The sequence below is a fragment of the Actinia tenebrosa genome, unplaced genomic scaffold (genome assembly GCF_029948245.1).
Source record: "Actinia tenebrosa isolate PJP-AT-01 unplaced genomic scaffold, QUT_ActTen_1.0 PGA_scaffold6__47_contigs__length_16458017, whole genome shotgun sequence".
NCBI lineage: Eukaryota > Metazoa > Cnidaria > Anthozoa > Actiniaria > Actiniidae > Actinia > Actinia tenebrosa.
In genome coordinates, this window is record NW_028292583.1 from 12,510,262 (window position 1) to 12,528,547 (window position 18,286).

Sequence of the window (18,286 nt, forward strand, 5' to 3'; positions counted from 1 at the left end):
TGCAAAAATCGTGCAATGATTAGGAATGCACTTGGCCTATCGTAATTTGTATTATGGAAGCTGTAGAAACGCTGACTCGGTTAGGGTGCACAAACATTTGTCAACACGAGGGAAATTTTTTCCTGCATCTTTTTAAAATGGAGAAGTGTTGTTACATGATGCAGCACCATCCCTCCCCCCCCCCCCCCCCCCCCCAAATCCACCCATGCACATCGAGTGTTGCAACTATTAACATTCATTCAAGACAAATTAAATATCAACGGCTTTTATTTTTTTTCAAATTTTTCATAAAAAATTGTACTCAAACCAAACTGTATGAAAAAAATCAAATGTACATTGCAGATTGACACTCCATTTTAAAGCTATGTGAGTAAAACTAAGCAAGATGTTGATGAAAATGACACAATATTTACTGCTTACTGTTTGTTGCACGATTATGCATTAATTAAGAATTTTCACATCAGAAATTTAAGCTTTTCATATGATATACTTCACTACATTATATCGTTTCATCCATCTCTCGTTTTGTGAGTATAAAATCTCACGAGAGTAATTGGCAATACATCTATAGCACATGCATTCATCCATAATTTGTACTTAGACTGCTTCAGCAAAACCAACACGATTGGCACCCAAGTCAAACTCTGTATAGTATGGACCAATGAAGACATCACCGAGAATCCATAAGGGTCCCCTGGGGGGTGGAATGTCAATGCCGAGAAAACCACTGATGCACTCAGTTTGACCAAGAGCAGTCACCTGGAGAAAAAGCATATCATTGTCATCATTAGTTAATGTTATTGTGATGCATTATTATCATCATCATACTGATGATCATGTGTCACTACCAATACCATCATGTATCATCCTGTATCATCATCATCATCATAATACTTATCTTGTGTCACTACCAACATTATATTCATTACCACCACCAACACTATCATCATCATGTATCATCATCATCATGTATCATTATCATGTATCATCATCATCATGTATCATCATCATCATGTATCATCATCATCATGTATCATCATCATCATGTATCATCATCATCATGTATCATCATCATCATGTATCATCATGTATCGTCATCATCATGTATCGTCATCATCATGTATCATCATCATCATGTAGCATCATCATCATGTATCATCATCATGTATCATTATCATCATGAAAGTCATTATTCCTAGCATTATAATCTCAATCCAGACTTCTTTACATCATAAACGTTGATTAACGTTTATCATAATATTCCACTTTAGTTATGTTTACCTTGAACATCACTACCTACCTCCCCCTCCCCCCTCCCCCCATCAAGATCAAGATTGTTTCTCATCTTCATGCAATACTTAGTCCCCTTCACAACTCTCTGCACAATCTTGAAAGGTAGCCATGCCTTTGCATTAGTGAGCCTGCAATGATAGAGACTTGTGAATAATTGTCTAAGGTGTCAAAAAGGGTGTCTATCATTGCAAGCTCAACGTTGATCTTGCTTCGATGCAAAGGCAAGGCTACTTTTCAAGATGGTGCAGGGATCTGTAACAAGAACTATTGGAGGCCATTGACTAACCTTCAACACATATTGCTCAGAAGTAAGTGTAAACGTCTTCCCACCAAGTTTGAAATCAATGTTTGGAAGACTGGCAATCTTGCTGCAGTTAACCATGTACTACAACAACAAACAGAAACACAATATTACTCTTCTTTCTTAAGGAGTTTTGCTTATGATAAGAGGGTACCTCTCTGAGGGGCTATAGAAAAGGGAATCAAGGGTGACGTAGTATAAGTATACTCGCCTCTTACCTTTGGGGTCTCAGGTTTGATTCCTGGACTCAATATCACATACATTAGTGAATCAAGGGTGGTGTAGTGATGGTGCACTCGCCTCTCACCACTGGGATCTAGGGATTGATTACCAGACTCGGCATCACATGTGAGTATATTTTTTTAGGTCAGTCCTTTGATTGGAGGGTTTTCTCATGGTTCTTGAGTTTTCCTCCTTTCACAAAACCTAAACAGCTAAATTACGCTTCCATCTGTGTATTAGCTGTGCCCTGACTTTGATCTTCCCAAAGATTGTTTCAGGGTTCTATCTGTGAGTTAGCCATGCCCTGACTTAGATCAACCCAGAGGTTGTTTCAGGGTTCTATCTGTGAGTCAGCCGTGCCCTGACTTAGATCAGCCCAGAGGTTGTTTGAGTTCTATCTGTGAGTTAGCCATGCCCTGACTTTGGTCAGCCCAGAGGTTGTTTCAGGGTATAAGATGAACTTGATTGTTACAGAGAAAAACAGCACAGCCTCTAGAAGACAGAGTTCCTGTATCATTAATGTTACCTCTCCACCGACAATGGGCAAGGCTCCAATCAAGGAGTTGATCTTTTGGATTTCAGTAGTGGGGCCAGCAATCAGTGACGTTCCTGTATCTGCAATGGCCTGGCATCCATCGGCACAGAACGTCTTTCCATTCAAATTGATGCTGTGGAGAATTAAATAAGAATATGTCATATATCATTATTGAAAACCAAGAAAAAAACTTTCATTGTCATCACAAGTTGATGATTTTTACTATCAATAATTATAATTATCCTCAACCCTAACAATATCACAAATGCCATTGAGGCCCCATCCACACGTATCCGGAAATTTTGGTATGTGCAAATTATTTTTTGCGGATACAAAAATGTTTGCGTCCACACGCAGCGTAATTGAATCATTTTCACCGTCCACACGTATCCGTTTTCATAAAATTTGCGGATACGGACACAAAAATTTGCAGGCACATGTGGACGGGGCCTGAAATTACCAACATCATCATCATCAGATGATTACTAACCATAACCATTATTCAATAACATCATCGTCATCAACATTAACACTAGTTACATGCAACATCATGGCCATTATGACTACCTCTATGGTCATCATCATCATCATCATGATGGTCACAACCATTGTTCATCATCATCAACTATCACTACTGAAGCATGTTCTGAGCTCATTCACGAAGGCCATGCATCCCTACCAAAAGTTTTCAATTATTTCGAATCTTATTCTCTTAAGAATGGAAAGTTGCTTTTCATTTTCACGCAACACATTACAACTAGGCCAGGAATGTATCGGACTAGCACTGGAAGGTGTAGGTTGTCATAGAAACTAATTACCTGTCCATCTTGAACTGCCAGTACCCCTGCTGTGTGACCGGAAGGTAAGTGAAGTTACCCTTGTAGTACTTAGGATCACTGCCACCAAGAAGAAGTTCACCACCTGGAGAGGTCTTAGGGTCTCTAAAGAAAAACAACAGTATTAAACAATACAGAAATCATCAATAAACAATATTAAGGACAATAGTCTAACACAGACGTAAACAGCAATGCTGAGGGCTACAGTTGAACTACCTGTTCAAGTAGAAAGAGAAAACTGGAGATGGCACAAGCTTCTGTGCAACCATGTTGTAGAAAACAGGTACTACACCATCAACAGATATAGAAGAATACCCCATCCCAAGAATGCCGTCAAATTTAGCAGCAACAAATGTGATACCAGGCTCCTTGATAGCCTCGGCAAATGTTTGGTCCTTTACAGCTAGTGACGCAACCTAGATTTAATGAAATCATATATAATATAATTTATGGTTCAATAAAATTTGAAGTTCAGTTTCTAAAGATTTTGAGATAGTAAAAATACATCTAATAGGAATGAACAATATTTCATATTTCTTACTGTAACAGTATCCGTGCTGAGGTAACCTGACAAGCTTCCACTGCCGTAACGAATGGCAAACTCTGTTCCATTCTTCTTGTAGGTGCTGGACTTGCTGCTGTCGTACTTGTTGTGCAACACTGAAATAAACCATGGAGGTTATAGCAAACGTAATAAAGGTTATGTACTGTGTTTGTGATCAATAATGCCACAAGTGACAACATCAAAAGAAAAGAAAATCACAAAAATACCAATATTACTTACAGCAGGCAATGTTCAACCAGCTACAGTGTTTGGATGGCACCCACAGATTTGAAGAACCAGTGTCAAAAATGACTTTGAAGGGTTGTCCCGGGGTTCCAATAGAGATTTCTCCATAGTACTGTGCGTCCATGTAGTCAGTCAGTGGTTCAGGGGCCTCTCCAGACAGACCCTGATATTTTGCACCTAGTTTTTTCTTGATATCTTTGGCTGTGATACCAACTTTCTTCAACTCATGTCTTGCTGTTGACATCTTGTGTAAAGGGATCCTGAATATTAAGAAATTACTTGTCTTTGAATCTATAATCCATATTAAAATTTTTTTTTTGATGAGTTGTGTTTAGTTTAGACATTTTTTGACAATATCTTTATTTGATTTCTCAAGGAACTTTGTTTTCAAGATGAAAATTAAAGTAAAGAAGGTTATGGCAGTTATTAAAAGACAATGGCAAACATTTTCAATCCTCTTTGTACTTGTTCAATGATAAAGACGTCATAAGTTTATTCGCTGTCAACAACTTGAATGTAACTTGATTTCAAGAGTACACTACGAAACTCGTGTTTGCTGACCATGTGATTGTCACAAATGTTCGTTTATTCTACTTCTAGTTGCAATGACATTGATTTTTTTTATTCTTTGACGTTTCGCTGAAGGAAGAAAAACAAAGCGTTTTGTGTTTGTCAAAAAGAAAAAATTATTTCAAACAGCTGTTACGAAATTCTGGTCAAATTATATTTCATCCAAGTTTTTTGGCAATGATTAAACGATCTTAAAACTTAAGACCACCGAAAACCCGGGCGAAAATAACTGTAGAATGAACTCTAACAAGAGAGCCCCCTTTCCCTTTCCCTTTGTGCCAGCAAAAAAACAGGAACTCTAAATAGACATTTTTGACAAACGTTCAGATATTTTCAGACCAAATTTTCATAAATTGCTTCACTTTTCAACCCATTAATCCGAATATAACTTACCTGATTATAGCCTGGGACAGGCTAAAGGCAAGAACGAAGGCAAATATACCAAAGATCTTCATTTTGACAGAGTTTTGTAGCTTCTTCTAATTCCCTGTTGACAATGAATAAAGAATCGAGAAGAATGAAAATAGTTTGTTTCGTAGTTTATATACGTGAATACCACGTGGTAGGGTCACATTCATGTCACGAGACCTCTCGTAAAACATTCGCTATCAACTCGGAAGGTATTCGGATTCACGATCAGCTCCAGTATTTTCTCGGAAGAGTTCTCGGAAATTGAAAGCAAAACAAAGATGGCGGCTGACAGTGGAGGTTCGAGTCTCATAAAGGTTTTGGGTGAATATGGGGTCTTTCTTGTCGAAATGGGATCTCTACAAGATATCTATGGCTCCCTTATGAGTATGTCTAGAATCAAGGCAAGTTTTGATGTTTTGTTTATTTTATGTATCTAATACATGTTGCAACATAACAAAATGTCGAAATACAAGTAGGATTCACTTTATTTTTGTTGTGACTTATTTGTAAGAACTGTTTTTTTCAAAGTCAATGTTTGTTGATGTATCTGTTTGGTAAACTTGGTTGTAAGCATGTCATTACCTAATTATAACTTGGCAGTTTTTAATTTATTGATAGAGTTGGATTTGACAAATGGAGTTAAGAATCAATCTGACAGTTTTCATAGCTTTTCTAAAACTATTAACAATCTAAACGCATTTTAAGATTATAATTTTCATATCCTAATGTATAAATCTAGTGAAATAGGATTTTACAAGTCAAACAGCTGGGTGTCATGTGTGAAGCACCAGACCAGTATATGATATCATCACCTATTATCCCCTTGTGTCTTATCGTCTTTACAGGGGAGGGGTGGGGTGATACTAATGGTACAAAGCATGCCCATGGCTCTCAATCAATTGTGGACCTGGAACATACATGAGAATAATGATGCATATTGATAATAGTGATGATGATAGATAGATACATGATGATGATTGATGAAGATGATGATGCATATTGATGATAGATGATGATACGTACATGATGATGATTAAATGCATATTGATGATGATAGATACATGATGATGATGATGACAATGATGATGCATATTGATGATAATGTTGAGGATGATACAAACTTGATGATGATGCATATTGATGATAGATGATGATACATACATGATGATGATGATGCATTAAATGATGATACATACATGATGATGATGCATATTGATGATAGTGATGATGATACATCGTCTGATGATAATTTGATTTAATGACCAATAGCATACATGTATGTCTACTGGAAGGAAGTACCTTGCTGTCGGCAACACATCTGGTGGTATCTACATATACAACAGAAAGACGCTGAAGTATGTTCGACTTATATCAACCAAGGTATCCATCAAACCACTACCACTTACATGACTATTAATATTCTTCCTGATGATCTTGGGCAATGATCAAAAGTATGACCACATTTAATGTATTCACATGCTTCTATGCACTGGCTCTTTCCTGCCAAAGAGCATTTGCACGCAATATTTCAGTTGGCAAAACCATTGAATGTGATGGTTTAACATATAGAACCTGTGCCAATGTTCATACAGAAGTATGCCGAGACATTAAATGTAGCCATACTTTTGCACATTGCGCAGTAATGCATTGCAAAGTGTTTTTCTAAAATTCTTCCTTTAACTTCTTTTAGGAAGGAGGAATCATTAGGCTTTGTTTTGCTCATGAAAAAAGCTATCTGGGTGTTGCAACAAGGTTTGGAGTTTTTATTTAACATAATTTATTTAACAATTATTCACCGAAGGCAAAGTGAATATCAGGGAATATTTACTGAGAAGTGAGCGCCATGGTAAATATTCTTCGATATTCACTGAGGCTGAGGCAAATAATTGTTTCGGTATAAATACACAGGTGATTCTTTCAAAAAAAGGAAAAAAAGGAGATAAAAGACATTTTTTTCCGGTAACAGCAACAAAGCCGCTGACCGCCATTTTGGATTATTGCTGGAGGTGATTATCGTGTGATAGCGTGAGTTTCTCCACCAATCAGCATGCGAGATTTTCAATAATCCCTGTGTATTTTTACTAAATAAATATATATATATACCATGACTCAAACTTGGATTTTTGTATTTTTTCCCCATAGTAACGGTATTGTTTTAGTGATTGACATTGGCTCAAGAACCAGAGACAAACCAAAGGTAGTTGATCTGTCTGTATGTAATCAGATGTCCTGAAAGCATACTCATTAATATATTGGAAGTATAAACCTTGACATCTCCAAGATGCATCACTCAAATATTTTACCATCCAACTATTTATTTCATGTAGAATCAATACTGAAAATATTGCATTAGAAGTTATAGTTAATTTGAAGGTGTTAGCAATTAATATAATTATTATGATTGCAGTGTTTAAGACGATCAGAAGAGCACAAGAATGCAAGAGTAACCTGCTTTTGCTGGGATGATAATGATAGCAGACTGTTTGCTGGTGATGATCAGGGATTTGTTAGTGCAGCATATTTACCTGTTAAGGTATTACACTTAACGAGCTCTAAGTAATATGCCTACCCATCAAGGGAGATGAATATAATGTTGGAACTTATACCCCTTTAAAAGTTCACTATGGGAATAGATATAATGATGATGATATAATTATGATGATAGTGATGATGATACATGATAAATGATGATGTTGATATATGATGATGATAATGATACATGATAATACATGATGATGATGATGATACATGATGATGATGATACATGGTGATGATACATGGTGATGATACATGGTGATGATACATGATGATGATGATGCATGATGATGATACATGATGATGATACATGATGATGATGATACATGATGATGATATATGATGATGATACATGATGATGATGATACATGATGATGATACATGATGATGATGATATATGATGATGATATATGATGATGATACATGATGATGATGATACATGGTGATGATACATGATGATGATGATACATGGTGATGACACATGGTGATGATACATGATGATGATGATACATGATGATGATACATGATGATGATACATGATGATGATACATGATGATGATACATGATGATGATACATGATGATGATACATGATGATGATACATGATGATGATCCATGATGATGATACATGATGATGATACATGATGATGATACATGATGATGATGATACATGATGATAATACATGATGATGATACATGATGATGATACATGATGATGATACATGATGATGATGATACATGATGATGATACATGATGATGATGATACATGGTGATGTCACATGATGATGATACATGATGATGATACATGATGATGATGATACATGATGATAATGATGCATGACTGTAATGACAATGATTAATGATTGATGATATAGATGGTGATGTTAGTAATGATGATGGTGATAATAATGATGATTGAAGGACATTTTTGATGTGCTTGTTTTCATTCAAAATTGCTACCAGTTTGGCTCAAGTGTCAGTCAGCCTAAGAAAAGTCTTATTGGTCATAAAAGTGCCATTGTCGGGAAAAGTGAGACAACCATAAACCAGTTGGACTATGTTGCAGAGAAGCTGCTTATATCTACCATGACGAAGACTGCTGTACTAGATCTGGCAATGTAAGCAAACAATAATGATAATGATGATGATGATATGGATGATGATAATGATGATGATACATGATAATGATGACAATGGCAATGATGATGATACATGATAATGGTGACAATGGCAATGATAACAATGATGATGATGATGATGATGATGATGCTGTTGTTGATCAGTATTTTTTTTCCAGGTCCCAATGCTGGCTTGTTGGTTCCAAACCAAGGTAATAATATTTTTATGTATTTGTTATTAAATTAGTGAATGGTTGCGCAAGGTACATACAATCATAATTATTTTTTCATAAGAGGTTTTATTCCTTCAAAGGGAAGGAGCTTTTGGTGCATGCTTCTTAAAGCAGTTCAACCAAGAAAGTGCTACAATCTACACAGCACGTCCAGGGTCAAGATTATGGGAGGTTTGGATTGATGTCTAACTCTTACCTTTTATTTTTTTTATATATGGATTTACACACTCCTTTTATGACTCAATAGACACTAACTTACTGATTTGTCCATCTATCTGTCTGTCCATTCATCCATCCATCCATCCATCCATCCATCCATCCATTCATCCATCCATCCACCCACCCACCCACCCATCCATCCATCCATCCATCCATCCATCCATCCATCCATCCATCCATCCATCCATCCATCCATCCATCCATCCATCCATCCATCCATCCACCCACCCATCCATCCACCCATCTCATCTAACCATCTCATCCATATACAATTCATCCATCCATCCATTCCTTCATCCAACCATTCATTTATTTCCTTTTTTAAGGCAAGTATTGATGGCCAGGTTATTTCTACACAACATTACAAGCAGCTCCTAGCCGTTCCACCATCACCAGTGCTGGGCTATGGGTAAGTATAGAAAATGGACACACTAATGCCAGTAGTTTGCTATAACTGTATTGACTCTATTGATTATTGGTTAGGCACGATGCTGAGACAACTCATTCAAAGGATGAACACAAGCCAAAGTCCTTGAACTTTGCTAAGCTGTTGTTGATCAGGTAAGACAAGATACTTGTTTTTGCTTATTTTTGCACATCCATGCTTCAATCCATAAAAGTATTTCAAGCATCTAACTCCTCCATTCAGCTGTAATTACGATTTGCTTTCTTTATGAAACTTCCCTGGAGTAGGGTCAATAAGATCCCCATCCTTTTCTTGGGGCTTGATAAAGTTTACAGCAATTTGTTTTGCTATTTTTGTGTTTATTTGCATGTTTTATTGAATCAACAGAGAACGCTTCTTGCTAACCTGGCAGGACTCAAACATCTTTCTTCTTGATCCTGTGTTAGGACAACTTGCTGGATGGTATCAGCTAAACCAAGGTTTGATGTTTGTTGTATCACCATCATCATTATTAACATCATTATTATCATCATCATCATCATGTATCATCATGTATCATCATCATCATGTATCATCATCATGTATCATCATCATGTATCATCATCATGTATCATCATCACGTATCATCACGTATCATCATCATGTATCATCATCATGCATCATCATCATCATGTATCATCATCATGTATCATCATGTATCATCATCATGTATCATCATCATGTATCATCATCATGTATCATCATGTATCATCATCATCATGTATCATCATCATCATGCATACCTATGTATCAAAACCATTATCCACTTAAACCATTAATTATTCATTCAGTCATACCCATTTTAAAATCTCATTTCATTCTGTTACAGAAATCTCAGATGTCTGTTGCCATGGGAACCAATTCTACATATACCACAGTGAGGGTCACATGACTTGGTATGGTGTGCTGACAGTCAAAGAGACTGTTGCTCGGCTCTTTGAAATCAGTGACTTCAATCAATGCATTAAGGCAAGTCATTCTCACTTCCTTCTAGTATTACATTTTCCATCTCTTTATGCTTTTTTGTCTTCATCCTCTTGATTCTAAGCTTATATTTGCTGTAGGTTGCCCTTGAATGCAAGTCCTATCTTATCCCAGGCACTGCCAGAGAATGGGTCCCTGTTTCCATGGTAACATCACTAATAAGGGGTATCCAAGAGCAACCAGATTCTCAGGTATGTAACTAGTGTTATTGCACCCCTGCGTCAATAATAACATCACTGATTTTATCGTGGTATAATTTTGTCACACAGGAACTTGTAGAATCCTTGCAAGAACTAGAACAACTTCTCCAGGAAAATACAAACATGTTCACAGACAAGCCACCTGGTTTCCACGGTGATAGGAATATGATTGACAGCCCTGAAACCATGAGTGTCAACAGTGATATCTGTAGTCACCATATGGACTCAGGATTGGAGGATGATGACAACCTGTCAGTCAATCAAGGTGACGTCAATGGTGAACAAGCAAGTGGCTTCCAGAAGGATAAGAAAGAGCTTTCCTTTGAAAATGCTCTGTTTTCTGTTGCTGCAAAGGCAAAGAAATTTGCAGGAGAGAGACAAAAATCTAATTTACTCAGGCTACCAAGCTTTAGGAAAAAGGCCGCAGATTCTCCAACAAAGGAGACAAAGAAAGATGAAGATTTTACTGAGGAACGAGGAGAGGATGAGAGAATGGAAACTGTAACAAATGAGGGACCAGCTACTGAGGAGATGAGTGGTGGGGCAGATTTGAGTGTCTCAGAAATGCCGTCCCCTGGCGTCCCAAGAAAGACAGCTAGCTTAAGTGCACCTGGGTCTGATGGAGTCATGGATTTATCTGATGAAAATGAACCTAAATTCGATTCGGATGGTGTGGATATTAGTACAAGGTACTGTACCTTATATGTCTGTTTGGGAGAATCGTTTTAGTTTGTAAATCAAATATTTACTCTCATGTATATTTTGTGTTAGGAGAACCAAGGATAAAGTTAGAGAAAAAAGGAAGAAAAAGAGAAGGGTTGTAACTGTAGGTGGGTACTTCAATGTAAAGATACTTGTAATTTATGCTTTGATTGTTTAATGAATAATCAGTTTCTTTCTGTGGTTTTTCTTGCAGATATAAACACACCTTCAAATAAATCCCCTGAAAGTAAGTATCTGATGTTGAGACATGACGGTATATAGGATGGTGATACTAGTGCATGGTGTTGATGATGATGATGGTGGTGGTGGTGGTGGTGCTGGTGGTGGTGATGATGGTGATGGTGGTGGTGATGATGATGATAAAGGTGATGGATGTACTGAAGACAATTGGGATGATAATGGTGAGAATACATGATGATGATTATACATTATGACAATGATGGTACAAGATGATGATGATGAGACATGATGATAATGATACATGATGATGATGATACATGATGACGATACATGATGATAATGATACATGATGAAAATGATACATGATGATGATGATATATGATGATGATACATGATAATGATACATGATGAAAATGGTACATGATGGTGATGGTACATGATGATACATGATGATGATGATACATGATGATAGTGATAGTGGTGGTGATGATACATGTCGATGAGTGCTGCTGCTGCTGATGGTAATGATAAAGATGATACATAGATACATGATCATGGTGGTGATAATGCTAATGATGTTGAGTGAGATAATATGATAATTCATCTTTTCAGAAAAGTCTGGCACACAACAGGAAATGAAAATGCGTTCGGATTCATACTCATCATACGAAGACACAAAAATGAAGCTTAAAAGGTCCCAATCTGAGAGGGCCTCTCCCATATCTTATGTTATTGCACCCACTCTGAATGATGTTCCCTCAGAGCTCCCTCCTGCAATCCCTGCAATGTTATCTAAAGCAAAAGTCTTGATAAAGAAGAAACTAACCCCAGGAGACAATGGTGCCGGCAACCCCTTTGATTTTCATTCAACCCAGGGTCTCCCAGACCAAAATGAAGGGGAGGTTAAGGAAGAGGAAAAGGAAGAGGTGGTTCAGGTGCCTTGCCCTGCTAATGTTGAAGAGCTAGAAAACGTGACAACTAAAGTCAGGTGAGTTTTGGAAACCCGTGGTGTAAGACATGATCTACAAAGAGACAGAGAGACAGAGACAGACAGTGAGGCAGACACACAGACACACAGACTGAAAGACACCTAGAAAGGCAGCACTAGTTGACATTGAAAAATTACATACATCGTGATTTTGATTTTTGAGCATTAGCTTCTGGAGGATGCAAGAGAAAAATGCTATGGTTAAACAGACCGTGTGTTATTCCATTTAGTATCATTTCTTTCTTTACTGGTGACACTTAGAAACAAATATTGTACCAAATGAAGAGGGTGAGTTTTTGTACTAGACATGTTTGTTTCGTTCTTATTTCACAGAGAGGAAGTTCGAGCACCAAAGATGTTGTACAATAGAAAGGCATTACGTCACGTGCTGCAAGAATGGATACCAGTCCTACACAGAGCGCTTGACTCATGTAACAAATCGTCATCTTCATCACAAAGCCCTGGTGTATGTCTGAAAGACTGGCTAAACGAGACTTCATATGCTGATGTTTGTATGTTAACTCAAATGTGTCTGGATACAGGAATGTATGCACGTGATCAAGAAGAATGTTCACGTGATAGTTCTGTTCTTGTTAGAAAGGAAATTGAAGAAAGAACGCATGATGAAAAGGACTGTTCTCGCGATTACACTGAAGTTAAAATAGAAGTGAAGAGCTCTAGTTGTCATGGTGAATCTACTACTGACGTCATCTCACGTGATCAAGAGATTTGTTCCCTTAATAATACACTGCAATCTGACAGCATGAGAGATGCAAGGGAAAGCCCACGTGACATAGACCAATCACGTGACAATGCTGACGTCATAGGTGATAAAGAGCAGTCACGTGATGGTTACGTTGATATGGAAAGTTCTAGAGAAGTCTCACATGAGCGAAATATCAAACGGGAAAATTCTAATGGGACTTCACTATCAAATTATGAAACACGTACTGGATGGACGTGTGATTCATGTTCATGGAATCACGAGTCGTTTCTAAAACATATATTAATGACTTCTCTTTCCCAAGCCTCCCAGGAGGCTGAAGGTGAGAAGAAAAGAGACTGGGACAGAGCTTATTTTATCAAAAGATATTTTGAACTGTTACGAGTGAAAGATATTCGAGGTACATTAGGCGTGACAACAGGACACAAGGATGCGAGCTGGTCTGTACTACTGCAGTGTATTAGAGGTTTGTATATCAATGCACTCCCTTCTTACACACGTTTATTCTTTGATAAATACACGCATGACGTCATAGCATGGTCTGTACCTGTGCATTTTATTTAAGGTTTATTATGAAGTCATAATGTATTAAAAAATATATACCAAGAAAACGCACGAGTTAAATGTTGAAAATTAATTTTATTTCAGAGTCTTTGAATCAAGACGACGTCAGCAATCATATAAAGGAAGGAAACGTGACCCGAGCCCTGCATGTGTTGCATGATGGGATACTTGAGTACCAACACTCGCTGTTGCTGCATCTAGTAAAGTAATGACAAATATGATTAATTCACATCAAATGATTAAGATTAAAACTCAACAGTTTACTTAATTCTTTGTTTAATTCAGCTTGTACGAGCTCAGTGGACGAGAGACACTAATGACTTGCGTCAGAATGTACCCGGATGTGTTGCCATGGGAAGTCATGGAGATTTGCCGACACGGAATGTCACGTGACCCACAAACTAGTGCCCAGTACTTTGTGTACTACATCGACCAGCTACTGCGATGGGGCGTGGACGTCAGAGAAAGACGGTACGAGAATGTGTTGCTATGGGAACATGTTGGTATAAGGCTATTAAATGATTTAAGAATTTTACCTTTTAATGCAGTGAAATTTTAATGTTCACTACAACAAACTGTAGTTAAATTGCTGAGTTATCTGTATTTTTACTAAAATTGTCATTTTGAGCACTTTTTAAATTGGAAAATCCGGAATCGTAACCTGGAACGGCCCTTGGACTGGACTTCGGTAAGGTGGATCTCCGGATCGAAACACTTTAAAAACTGCTTTTCTTTGCTCAAATTCTATGGATATATGTTAACTAGCCATTAAAGCATATCTTAGCAAAGAAATTTCATTAATTTACTGATTTTATCTCAAAAATTAGTTTACTAGTTTTCAGTTCCCATTCCTGTGTTCCTTTTCCAGCTGCTTTCATATGGTTTTATTCACTTAGTAAATGCCATAAGGTTATTGGAGCAATAGCAAGAAGACAACAAACTGACCAGGACGTACGTTTTCATTTTCATTTTTAGCACCCAGAAGATTAGTACACTTTGTAGCGACCTCGAGTTTACAAGAAACTGGTTCCATAGCGCATTAATTGCCAGCAATCCTGATGGTCAGCGGCATTGCCACTGTGGGTTACCAAGGTGATTGACCTTTGACCTTTACTTGTTTGTCACATGTTTGACACAATCTAATGATTTGCTGTGATTGGCTATTTACAGGTCAGGATCACACAAGTTGCCATGGAAACAGGAAGAGCAACTTCAACAGTTGTTAGATGTTGTTTGTCAGAGAAGAGTTATTAGTGAAATGTCTGTTTTCCTCGACATCTGTTGGAGGCATGGGTAAGAGCAGCAGTATCCATGACAACCATTCCAAAAAGTTATTCACCAACGATAAATATTTGATTGACATTCGTTTGCCTTCTGTGTCATTGTTCAGCTATTGGGCCGGGGTGCTCAGACTCTTCGCGGCCATGAACCACAGGAATCCCATCATTCAAGTCATCGTGTCTTTAGGGGACATGGCCAACCTTGATACAGATAAACCATGGGGTGAGTGAGTATGACCTAAAATAGTCTCGAGCTGCTGAAAATGTAAAATAAAACTTTCATTGAATATTATTGACACACAATGTCCGAGATCTTCTACGATGAAAAAGACATTTTCTTCAACTAATTCTAACAATAGCTTCTATATATAACTAATTCTCACCAGGCCCCACCCCGCAATGTTTGGACGAGTGGAAGACATTACTGGTACTAGTAGCTTCAAAGACATCTCAGAATCAGCAACACGCATGCTCAGTCATAAAGGATTCTGATTGGTCACCTGATATCAATTGGGAGAATGTGGTCCATTTGGCTCTCAAACGGCTTGGGGCTTCGCGTCTGGTGCCATTACTCCAGGAAGTCCCTTACCAAGAGATGTCCCTCCCTGTTAACTTTTACCATAAATGTATCATGGGGATCGTTATTGAGAAGGAACAGGGGTAAGTAACGATATAATGGATCATAGTAAGAAAAGCAATAGACCTATCCCGAATTCGCTTGACTGGCCACGAAACAATGGTTTCAAGTCGAGGTTGAACTTTATGAATAAAAGAATCAAGTTCAGTCTCGACTTCCAACCATTGTTTTCGTGGTCATCCAAGCGAATTCGGGATAGGTCTATTGAATAACAATCCACTACTAGAAATACTTGAGACTTCACGACAGTTTCCCCATTTCATTCCACGTGTCATGCCCTTGAGAATAAGATTCTTTCATTTCTAATCTCTGTATTTTAAATGTTACTGCTTGACTAATACACTCAATCGAAGAATCGTTGTCGGGTTCAGAAACATAGAATATAAAAGCTGAGACCAAAATGGCACATGGGAAATGACATAATTATATTATAATTTATTCATTTGCGCCATCCATGCAGTCGGTTTAGAATGCCAAACGCGTATTAAAACAGTAGATGATGCCACGGGTCGCCGGTCACAACTTGCACCTAATTAACGCACTTCCAATGTGCCATTTCGGTCTCAGCTTCTATGTTCTCTGTTTCTGGACCCGACAACGATTCTTCAATTGAGTGTATACTCAAGGAAATGCATGTTGTCTGGAATGTTGTCAAGGTGCTGTGTCAGCAGATTCTGATTCCATGTATTATTTATGTATTATTTATGTATATAGTAATCTCATCCATCAAATGCTGACGAAAATGGATACGTACTTCTGGTCTAAGCGAGCAGGAGTTCTTACTCCCGAGGTAAGGATATTGATTAAAGCTTTGCGCAAGTTATGCAGTGGGAATCAGGGGCATTGCACTCACCTCTCACTTCTGGGGTCTCAGATTTGATTTCTGGACTTAGCATCACATGTGAGTAGAGTTTGTTAGGTCTCTCACTTGATTAGAGGGACTTCTCTAAGTTATACAGTTTTCCGCTACCGAAAAATCCAACTTGCTAATTTCTTAGCTGATCTGTCCTGATTTAGATCAGCCCAGAGGTTGTTTCAGGGTATCGGTAAGATTAGAGTTTGTAGGTTAGTGTCAATCGTTTTTTCATTTTTAATCTTTCAGATGAATTACCAAAGAATTCAGGAACAAGAATCGAAGCCACGCAAAGTAAGTGAACTTGACTGTACTTCCCTCGTGCTATTCGCTACCCAGGCATAATGTACTCGAACTGTTTTTCCCCTCACAGGACGGTTCTGTCGCTTCCATCACTTCCTTGTCACGTGTCAAGACCATTGAAGATGCAGGTCAGTAAATGGCGCATGCGCACTCTTAACCCCATTCATTCTTACTGAGTACAGCTAATGGAAATCGCTCTAAGACTTATAGCATTCCTTAACTAAAAGTCTTCTTTTCTTCCAGCAACAAACTGGGGCGTCAATATACATCTCGCCGAGTGAGTTCTTTATTTAATATTCTGTGTATTACATGTAGTTCTTTTGCTTCTTCAACCAATTAAATACTTGTTTGTTTTGTATGTTTCGTAGCGCGGTGTGTCCTGTGTGTACGTTACAGCTTGGAGAACAAGTGTCAACCAGTAACCAAGGCCTTCTTGTCTTTGAATGTGGTAAGTCTTATTACCCTCGGTAATAGACCTAATCCGTCTTCATGACATGACTACAGACCACGTGTCATTCTATTGAGAATAGAAACCTTGCATGTGACGTCAAAGGAGCTCAATTTGGAGGACAAAACAAGAATTTTGATCTCCTGAGAAATGGAAACCTATTGTTATGTCCTCCATATTGAGCTGCCTTCCTACGTGCTGCAAGGGATCTATAATATTCTTTGTTTGAGGTGTATCCATATTCATTTGTCTTCCAATGTGCAACCGTTAAACAAAGAAATGATACTCTAGGGAATTACGTTCTGAAATGGGTAGCACCAATAGTTTTAGTTTTAGTTTTAGAATAGTTTTTAAATGGTATCCTGAAATATTGGGTTAACTTGGGTTTTTTTGTTTCCTGTTTTTGCAGGTCACGTGTTTCACAGGTTGTGTGTTCCCGAACGCGCATGCGTAGTTTGTTTCCACCAGAATTTGAAGACATTGGGTAAGGCGCGCGTAACAAACGAAGAAAATTCTACTTTGATTTAACTGAAATAATTCAACAAAGACTTATTTAGATTATAGATAGAATATAAAAAGTATCTATTTTTATAAATTATAGAAATGAAATATTTTAAAATACACACAATACAAAAAATATAATAGAATTACATTTATTTGACAAGATAATTTTATCAGTTGGTAATTCTGTTTTAGTAGAAAATTCAATTGTCCAAGACGATCAAAGAAAATACAGTATATTACTCAAACACGAAATTCTTACCTTTCTTAGTACAAACTCTGAATATCATTTCTTTAAATAAATATTTACAATTATACATTGATTCGTTAACAAATAAAACACTGCTTTATTGGTGAATTATGTGAATCTCTCATTGACTGCTCCTGAGCTTG

The 18,286-nt window shown here is 37.5% G+C and overlaps 2 protein-coding genes across 2 annotated transcripts; one reads left to right on the forward strand and one right to left on the reverse strand.

Moving 5' to 3' along the window:
• Positions 1-249: 249 nt before the first annotated feature.
• On the reverse strand, positions 250-5,078 carry LOC116286470 (lysosomal aspartic protease). The gene is made up of 8 exons (XM_031692995.2): positions 4,941-5,078; positions 3,972-4,237; positions 3,729-3,847; positions 3,404-3,603; positions 3,170-3,292; positions 2,343-2,484; positions 1,580-1,678; positions 250-759 (listed from the first exon to the last, which is right to left on the reverse strand). The coding sequence occupies exons 1-8, from the start codon at positions 5,000-5,002 to the stop codon at positions 598-600; spliced, it is 1,173 nt and encodes a 390-aa protein (XP_031548855.1). The 5' UTR covers positions 5,003-5,078; the 3' UTR covers positions 250-597.
• A 153-nt stretch (positions 5,079-5,231) lies between these two features.
• On the forward strand, positions 5,232-18,254 carry LOC116286385 (BLOC-2 complex member HPS5). Its single transcript, XM_031692899.2, has 30 exons — positions 5,232-5,359; positions 6,228-6,338; positions 6,649-6,710; positions 7,101-7,155; positions 7,366-7,491; positions 8,457-8,611; positions 8,791-8,823; positions 8,925-9,015; positions 9,390-9,472; positions 9,547-9,624; positions 9,857-9,948; positions 10,338-10,477; positions 10,573-10,683; positions 10,762-11,381; positions 11,464-11,522; positions 11,609-11,641; positions 12,208-12,583; positions 12,917-13,773; positions 13,956-14,076; positions 14,157-14,342; positions 14,847-14,963; positions 15,042-15,164; positions 15,262-15,374; positions 15,538-15,811; positions 16,503-16,578; positions 16,891-16,935; positions 17,015-17,072; positions 17,188-17,221; positions 17,313-17,392; positions 17,802-18,254. The coding sequence occupies exons 1-30, from the start codon at positions 5,237-5,239 to the stop codon at positions 17,918-17,920; spliced, it is 4,551 nt and encodes a 1,516-aa protein (XP_031548759.2). The 5' UTR covers positions 5,232-5,236; the 3' UTR covers positions 17,921-18,254.
• Positions 18,255-18,286: the final 32 nt, after the last annotated feature.

What these genes read in the sequence shown, in the direction of transcription:
- LOC116286385 (XM_031692899.2), top strand. Translation starts at nt 5,237, where the DNA reads ATGGCGGCTGACAGTGGAGGTTCGAGTCTCATAAAGGTTTTGGGTGAA. An exon ending in GCTGTACTAGATCTGGCAAT is followed by an intron (nt 8,612 to 8,790) that starts GTAAGCAAACAA and finishes TTTTTTTTCCAG; the next exon opens with GTCCCAATGCTGGCTTGTTG. An exon ending in GGTGTGGATATTAGTACAAG is followed by an intron (nt 11,382 to 11,463) that starts GTACTGTACCTT and finishes ATTTTGTGTTAG; the next exon opens with GAGAACCAAGGATAAAGTTA.
- LOC116286470 (XM_031692995.2), bottom strand. Translation starts at nt 5,002, where the DNA reads ATGAAGATCTTTGGTATATTTGCCTTCGTTCTTGCCTTTAGCCTGTCC. An exon ending in CTGTCCCAGGCTATAATCAG is followed by an intron (nt 4,238 to 4,940) that starts GTAAGTTATATT and finishes CTTAATATTCAG; the next exon opens with GATCCCTTTACACAAGATGT. An exon ending in CTGAGCAATATGTGTTGAAG is followed by an intron (nt 760 to 1,579) that starts GTTAGTCAATGG and finishes CTTTTTCTCCAG; the next exon opens with GTGACTGCTCTTGGTCAAAC.